This window comes from Trachypithecus francoisi, unplaced genomic scaffold (assembly GCF_009764315.1).
Source record: "Trachypithecus francoisi isolate TF-2019V2 unplaced genomic scaffold, Tfra_2.0 Lachesis_group9, whole genome shotgun sequence".
Taxonomy (NCBI): Eukaryota; Metazoa; Chordata; class Mammalia; order Primates; family Cercopithecidae; genus Trachypithecus; species Trachypithecus francoisi.
The window spans coordinates 64838287-64846862 of NW_022681474.1; the positions used below are offsets into that span (position 1 = coordinate 64838287).

The window sequence follows — 8576 nt, forward strand, 5'->3', positions numbered from 1 at the left end:
TTTTTTTTGAGACGGAGTCTCGCTCAGACTGTTGCCCAGGCTGGAGTGTAGTGGCGTGATCTTGGCTCACTACAACCCCTGTCTCTAGGGTTCAAGTGATTCTCCTGCCTCAGCCTCCCCGGTAGCTGGGATTACAGGCATCCGCCACCATACCTGGCTAATTTTTTTTGTATTTTTAGTAGAGACGGAGTTTCATCACGTGGCCAGGTTAGTTTCGAGCTCCTGACCTCAAGTGATCCGCCTGTCTCAGCCTCCCAAAGTGCTAGAATTATAAGCGTGAGCGCCCAGCTGATTTTACATTTTCGATTGTCTGTTTCACTAGATTGTCTGCTACCTACCTTGTATCCTCTAACACAGTGTTCAGTCCCTTACCTCCAACTCTAAAATCTAAAAAACTCTGAAAACAGAAGTTTATGAAAAGTTAAGTTCCAAACTCATTCAGAAGTAAAAACTTGAACTGAAATAAAGACAATTTAAAAATCTTCGTTTGTCCTACTTGTGAATATTTGCATGTTTTGATACAGAAGTGGTAATAGGTTCAATTATGGGTGCCCTGCAGATTCTGCTGGGAGTTATGTAACATTTAGTATATCCATCTTATTACTTTTCCAAAATTTGAAAATATAAATTCCAAACCACATCTTCCTCCAAATATTTCAGAAAAGGGATCGTGGGCTTGCAGTAGCCAATCCTGGAATAATAATGATTGGAATAATGTAGGTGCCTAGTAAATGTGACTTGAAGTTTGATTAATATGAGATACTTAGAAATTAGAAACATTTCTGCACCTGGGTCTTGTGACCTTGAGACCTCAGAAAATAAAATAGATAATTCAGTCTTTAGAAGCAGGACACCACAATTGTTCTCTTAAGGTAGTAGTAATTGGTCTTAGGTCAGGTTAATAAATCCAGAAAGAATGAAGTGTTATTCCATCAGTCAAAATTGTTCCTGTTAGTATCCTAGAAGGTGCTTTTTGTACCATTCACATACTTTTCATGTTGTCTCTGTATCTTTACTTATCACTTTGTATCTTTTTGGTTTTTGTTCAACATTTTTTACAGGTGTCATATCAGCTTTTTTAATACTGGTGATTTAATTGCAAAAGCACACATAAACAGTTTGAAAGGTGTGAGAAGAAATTCGCAAGTCACATGGGGAAACAGCAACAAAGCTAGCATTCAGTCTGGAATGCATCCACTGTGCCAAACAAACTCAACTGCTAGTGGGTCAAATGGTGTATCCTGAGATTGAGTGAAAAATGAGTTTGATACAAGAAATGCTTGTTTCATACAAAGGATGCAGTGGGAAGTATCAAGATGAATTGAATATAGGCTCTACCCTCACAAAGCTCAAGCTTAGTAGGGAAAGCAGAACATGAATATAAAATAATAAACTACATAGCAGAACACACCAGACATCATGTGAAGATGAGTGGGGATAGGTTAAATGGAGAAGATGGACTTGCAGAATACATGGATGAGAAGGACGGAATCTTCGCTGTCAAGCAGTGTTAAGTAGTAGAGATACACATAAACTCAAAAATTATTATGGAAAATTGTAAATAACATAATAGGAGCTAAGGAACCATAGATGAGTATAGTAATCCTTGGGGAAGATAGGCAGGAATTGATCTTCAAGCTGGTCTTGAGGGACACAAGAGTTTGTCCAGAAGGTTTGGAGGTAGGTCAAGGAATCTCTTCTGGGCAGAATAAATAAGATGCTTGTTGTCTGAAGTATCACTAACAGGACAGTTACATACAATAACTCTTTATATTTTATTGTCATTGCAGGTGAATCAAACATCCCTTCTGGAACAATACAGAGTAGAAAAGGTTTGCAGAATAAGAGTCAGTTTAGGACCATCGCACCAAAAATTGTGCCCAAAGTCTTAACATCCAGAATGCTGCCATGTCATTCACCATCACGCTCTGATCAGGTGAATCTGGGACCCTCCATCAACTCTAAGCCACTGGGGATGTCCACCCAGAACTATGCTCTGATGCAGGTTGCTGGCCAGGAGGGGACATTTTCTCTTGTTGCTTTGCCACATGTTGCCTCAGCTCAGCCAATTCAGAAACCCAGAATGTCCCTACCTGAAAACCTGAAACTTCCTATTCCTCGATATCAACCCCCAAGAAATAGCAAAGGATCAAGAAAGAAACCCATCCTGATCTTTCCTAAGAGTGGCTGTAGCAAAGCTCCTGCCCAAACCCAAATGTGTCCTCAGGTGTCCCCTTCCCCACCTCACCACCCTGAACTCCTGTACAAACCCAGTCCATTTGAGGAAGTGCCATCACTAGAGCAAGCCCCAGCCAGCATTGGCACAGCTGTGCTGACCAATGGAAGTGACCATGGGGACTTGAGACCACCAGTGACCAACATCCATGGCAATCTGAACCCTCCTGCCACCCCAGCATCATCCACACCAGAGGGGCCTGCCAAGCAGGACCTCACAGATCTTTCAGGGAAACCACACTTTGTAAGCAAGGTAACATCTAGTAAACCTTCTGCTGTTGCCAGTGAAAAGTTTAAAGAACAAGTTGATCTTGCAAAAACCATTACCAGTTTATCACCAACCATTCTTGGCAATGCAGTTCAGTTGATCTCTTCAGTCCCCAGAGGGAAACTGCCAATCCCACCCTACTCAAGAATGAAGACAATGGAGGTTTACAAAATCAAATCAGATGCTAGCATTGCAGGTTTTTCTTTACCAGGACCTAAAGCCGACTGTGATAAGATATCCTCCACCGCAGAAGGCTTTAATGCAGCCACCAAGGTGGCAAGCAAGCTGCCTGTTCCACAAGTGTCACAGCAGAGTCCCTGTGAAAGTGCCTTTTGTCCACCCACCAAACTTGATCTCAACCACAAAACAAAACTGAACAGTGGAACCGCAAAGAGAAAAGGAAGGAAACGGAAGGTACCAGATGAAATTTTGGCATTTCAGGGAAAAAGGAGGAAATGTGTCATTAGTAAGTGTAGAGATGGTAAAGAAAGAATAAAAAATGATCCCCAAGAATTCAGAGACCAAAAGCTGGGGACCCTGAAAAAATATCGTAGCATTATGCCCAAACCTATCATGGTCATACCCACTTTGACCCCCCTGGCTTCTCCAGCTACACTACAATCCCAGATGCTTGGGGGCCTAGGACAGGATGTTTCGTTAAATAATTCACTCACTCCTAAATATCTTGGCTGTAAGCAAGACAACAGCTCTTCCCCTAAGCCCAGCTCCATGTTCAGAAGTGGATTCTCTGGCATTAAGAAGCCTTGGCACAGATGTCATGTCTGCAACCACCACTTCCAGTTCAAACAGCACCTTCGAGACCACATGAATACACACACCAACAGACGGCCTTACAGTTGTCGGATTTGTCGCAAGTCCTACGTACGTCCTGGCAGCCTGAGCACACACATGAAACTTCATCATGGTGAGAACCGTCTGAAGAAACTCATGTGTTGTGAGTTTTGTGCAAAAGTGTTTGGCCACGTCCGAGTCTATTTTGGCCATCTGAAAGAAGTGCATAGGGTTGTGATCAGCACTGAGCCCACCGCCAGTGAACTGCAGCCAGGAGACATACCAAAGAACAGAGACATGAGTGTGCGAGGCACGGAGGGATCACTGGAGAGGTGAGTGCCGATGGGATGGAAACCCGGCAAGAGAGTCTGTTTTGATTTGGGGAAGCCGGGAAGATTTCATATTCAGAAAGGAGAGTTTATAAAACATCTCTTGGATTAAGATTTCATAAAGTAGTTATCTATATTTCCTAGTTCTGTGAAGAATAATCTTGTTTCTCTCTGGTTTCTGATCATCCATATTTGGAATTACCCTAACCAATCTAGTAAATTATTGTATATAGTTCCAGTGGTCTTTACAAGTAATTTCCCCCAAAATCACATCCACAGAATTTGCATTATTTTAAACAGCATCATTTGCCCCAAAATGCGGCATGACCCGTGGTGGGGACTCAGAGTGGGTGGGTCTGTCATGTTGGCCCTACCTTAAGGTGCCCAGACCCCACCCTCTTCGTTTGCCCTGTTTTTCCCATCAGGTCAGGTTCTCTCTTTCCAGAGTCATTCCTTTTTGCAAGCACTGCTTCCTAGTATTACTGTTACAGGATCCTTGGGGTGTCATTTCACCAGCCGGAAACGTCTGTGGCCAGTAGTGCCTTGGCCTGAGTTTTGCTCTGGCCCATTAGGCTCGTTCCACGCACTCGGCCTGGCAGGCTGCACTCAACTCACGCTACTGGCCTAGAACCCATGCCTTCCAAGGGCAAGCCAGGCGCAGAGTGGTGAGGGATGTGTGAGTGAGCATGGGGTCTGGCCACTGCGCATAGGCAGGCACGCCGGCTGCTGCTGCAGGCTAGGCAGCTCCAGATGCCACCTCCCTGCAAGGCTGTGTCTGGACCAGGCACATCACAAGCAGCTTCCACAGCTGGCACCAGGAACATGATGTTGCTCGGAAGCTTGGAGACTCCAGCAACTGCATGGCCCCAAGGAGGGAGTCACTGCCCTGGCTCAGGGGGCTCCCAGGTCAGAGCTCCCCAAAGGACCGCAGCTCTTCTCTTCACCTGCAGTGTGGCAAGCAAAGGGTGTGTTTCAGCCTGTTTGTGTTACAGCTCTCTTAGGCCCACCATTTGGCAGGTCCCGAGTTCTTGTCCTGCGTTCAGGAAGAATGAGGTACACAGAGAAGTAGAGGGTGAGCAAGATAAAGAGGAACTTTATCAAGTGATAGAACAGCTCAGAGTTGAACTGCAGGGGGCAGTTCCTTGCAGCCAGGTTGTCCCAACTAACATTCAGCTCTTAGCAGAGAGGGTAGCTCCTCTCTGCAGGCAAGTCATCCCCGTCATCTCTTCTGCTCTCAGCAGAGAGGGTAGCCCCTCTCTGCCACTGGTCATCCCATTGTCTCTTCAAGTCTGGCTAAGTCCGGGGCTTTTATGTGCCTCAGAGGAGAGGAAGTGGCATGCAGTTGGTCCATGGGTGGTCATGGACAGACCCAGAAAAGCACTACAAGTTCCCACTCCAGTCCACGTGGCCGGCAGCCTGGCCCCCAGGATTCAGGGCTTCCCCGGCTTGATGGGAGGGCTTCACCGGGGACCTCCCCCTTTCTGCCCAGAAGCTTCTTTGCCTCCTGCTTCTGTTTATGGCACCCAGGCTGTTGATGCTGAGGGAGCACCTGCAGGCCAGCACCAAGCTGTCCTCAGCGCCCCTTCGTCAGCCTCCCTCCCATGCTTATCAGCACCCAAAGTCTGGAGCGGGCCAAGGTGGTAGGGGGTGGGCATATCAGCACTGCCTCAAGCGTGTGCACACCCAGCCAGGTTACAACAATACCCAGGCTCAGCCCCAGCCTTGCTTTGAGATTGGAGCAGGTGCTGACAGTAGGGAGCAGCCAGTCAGCAGGAGCAGGTGCTTGAGTCTGTGGGGGGAAAGGGGCCTTCCCGTACCCCTGAGAGTGCAGAGATGCCTGGATCTGCAGCCACAGCAGGATAACTACAGTGATGCCTTGGAGGGCAGGAGGGCTCCTGCCTGCTCCCAGCTTCCAAGAGCACAGGGGTGCCTGGGTCGCAACTGCGGCTTGGGCAGCTGCAGGCTGTTACGCTTGGGAAGCTCCCACCCCGCCAACTTGAAAAGGGCAGAGCTCCTGCTTGTCCCCAGCTCCCCAGCTCCATGAAGCGTGGCACCGCCCCTGGCCCAGATGCGGCTCAGGGCCCCTCTCTATCTGCTCCTGTATGCCCTAGTGTTCTGCTTCCCCTGCCAGCAGGTGACTCAGCCTGGCCCCATCGCAGTGGCTCTCAGGGCCGCAGGTTTCAGGGACTGCCCACCTCCTCTCCACGTTTCCCCAGCATCAACAGCAGGCAAGGTGCAGGTGGCGCAGTGGCCCTGGCCAACCCCACACAAATGAACCCGACACTCAGGGCCAGCCCCAGAAGTCCCCGCTGCACCTTCAGCCGGGCGCTCACTGGCTCCTTTCTGAATGTGAAATCTTCCCCTTCCCCAAATCAAAACAGACGCTCTTGCCAAATGTAGTTTGGACATTGTACCTAAAAATCAAAATCTAACTATAGGGAAAGAAGGAAGAAGTGAGGTTTCATGGTTCATTAGTGAAAGGCACAGAGGTCTTAAAGGGGACAGAAACGTCTGAGAAAAAGGAGAAACTATAGAAAAGCAAGGAAGAAATAGGATAGGCACCCTTTATTTTTACTGAACATAACAGAGTGAGCCAAAATTGAATAGAAGGTATTGGTGCTCAAGGTTAGGGAGAGCCACAGTGGGTAGGGTGGGACCATTACCTTCAACAGAATGGAGGGTGTTCCTGTGCCCTTCACGCAGTCTTACATGACTCTTCCACGTGATTGCTCCTGTCCCTGTGGTAACCAAAGATGAGTTAGCTCACCTGGGACAGATGCATGAAGAGAAGGACTGTTGATTAAAGGAACCCTGGTAGCTGGAGAAATATGTAGCCGCAAGCAGGAGTGACAGTTGGTATTCACCGCGGTCCTTGCGGAAGGTCTTCCCAGGCGCTGTTTACCCCAGCCCTTGTCTTTCTCGTCAGTATATGTTTTAGATCCCTGAAGACTGAGAGCTAAGAGAAACGGTTCCAATTGCATTTTTCCATGAAACTTACGTACACTATTTTTGCCCTTTTCAGGGAAAACAAGTCCAACCTGGAAGAAGACTTCCTTCTAAACCAGGCAGATGAAGTCAAATTACAAATCAAATGTGGCCGTTGTCAGATTACTGCTCAGTCTTTTGCGGAAATAAAGTTTCATTTACTTTATGTTCACGGAGAGGAAATTCAGGGCAGGCTACAAGAAGGGACCTTCCCAGGAAGCAAGGGGACTCAGGAAGAGTTGGTGCAGCACGCTAGCCCTGACTGGAAAAGGCATCCTGAGAGAGGGAAGCCAGAGAAGCCTCATTCCTCTGAGGAGGATTCACACGCATGTCCGAGACTGAAAAGGCAGCTCCACCTTCATCATCAGAATGGCATGGAAATGCTCATGGAAAATGAAGGACCCCAGTCAGGAGCCAACAAACCAAGGGAAACCTGCCAGGGCCCTGAGTGTCCCGGCCTCCACACAGTTCTCTTGTGGTCCTGTTCAGGCTTTAACTGCCTGCTTTGTGCAGAGATGCTGGGACGGAAAGAGGACCTCCTCCACCACTGGAAGCACCAGCATAATTGTGAGGATCCTTCCAAACTGTGGGCTGTTTTAAATACGGTCTCCAACCAGGGAGTGATTGAACTTTCCAGTGAAGCTGAGAAATGAGACTCCAAGGCAGGCCGGGGTTAAGGAGAGAGCTCTGCCGCCACCTTCCTTCAGAGCTTCGTGCTTTGTGGTGGTGCTTAGTCACAAAGATCAAACAACAGGATTGGCGTGAGTGAACAGAAATGATTTTTGTGCGTGATTTTATTTTCTTATGAAATAAAATATATGTTCTCGAAACATTTTTCTAACTATATGCAGTCTTATTTTAAAATCATATGTACTGATTCTTAATGTCTTAGACTTTCAGAATAAATAAAAAGATCAAAATTTGGAGATTGAAATTGAGAGGGATATAGGCTGTTCTTCAGATACAGCTCTCAGTGAAAATGTGTGTGTGTCCTTCCTTTTGTTCAGATGTTTTCTGCTTATGTAGATTGACAGATGTCAAAAATGTCCAGGCAGCAAAACCCTTTTAGTCTCAACCATAGTATCAAGTTAGATGGTAAATGCTGATATTTATTAAATTCTCTGGTTTATTTGAATATGATATAGAGCAGTATTTTAATAAGATTGTCATCTACAATGATTTAAAATCCATGTTTTCAGGACTCAGATTTTTGTTTCTTGTAATTTTGCTATTTTCTTAAATGCACATTTCCTTGAAGATTAGTTGTTGGCAAGTCTTATAGCTGTAGTGTTCCATATCAAAATAATTTTTTAAAAAATTTAGTACTTCAGCTAATAAAAAATCCACTTGCTTGGTAAAAAGTTATTTTAAAGTAGTCTTTGGGGCCAGAAAATTTACAACCTGGAAAGTGAACTGGATAGTTCAGTCCAGATGTGTAGGGGTCTCAACTGCATTCCCTCACTCACAAGTGACTTCAGAGGGTTGTCGCCAGCTGATCAATTTTAGATGGAACTGTGCTTTTCAAGCCCAGGTTCTCTCTGAAAGCCAGGAGTAAATGATTACCTCTTAAATTCCTGGGAAATTACCTCGAATCAGTAAAGTTGTCATTTGAAGTTTCTGGCCATCCTGGCTGCAAAATCATTTTCTTAGAAAAGTGGAGTTTCAGCACTCATCCTACTGATAATCTCAGCCTTGGATGAAAGCACCACGCATGTGGCCAGCTCAGCCCAGGCATGGTCATAATATTTTGTGCTCAAGGAAGTTGCCTAAGCAGAGAAAGAACGGAATTCTAATTGATAAGCTAGTGGATCTTACATCATCTGTTTTTAATGTCTGGTTTTAAAAGCCAGTGTTCATAGACATGATTTGCCTCAAATAGTAAAAGAGAAAACTTAGTATTTGTCTTTTTGCAAATAGTTTTGTAAATTTGAGAATAAGAGAGTAGGGATAGAAATATCTGAAAGATT

General features: G+C 46.0%; 1 protein-coding gene across 15 annotated transcripts in view; it reads left to right on the forward strand.

Annotated features, from left to right (window-relative positions):
• Positions 1-7450, forward strand: part of ZNF438 (zinc finger protein 438) — a 199985-nt gene extending 192535 nt beyond the window's left edge. For 14 of the 15 annotated variants that reach the window (XM_033209951.1, XM_033209953.1, XM_033209952.1 and 11 more), the window contains 2 exons: positions 1791-3627; positions 6647-7450. In XM_033209951.1, the coding sequence (XP_033065842.1) occupies positions 1791-3627; positions 6647-7262 (2453 nt within the window). In that variant the 3' untranslated portion in view covers positions 7263-7450. The remainder of the gene's footprint in view (positions 1-1790; positions 3628-6646) is intronic. The other variant, XM_033209964.1, reaches the window with a different exon arrangement.
• The last annotated feature ends 1126 nt before the right edge of the window (positions 7451-8576 follow it).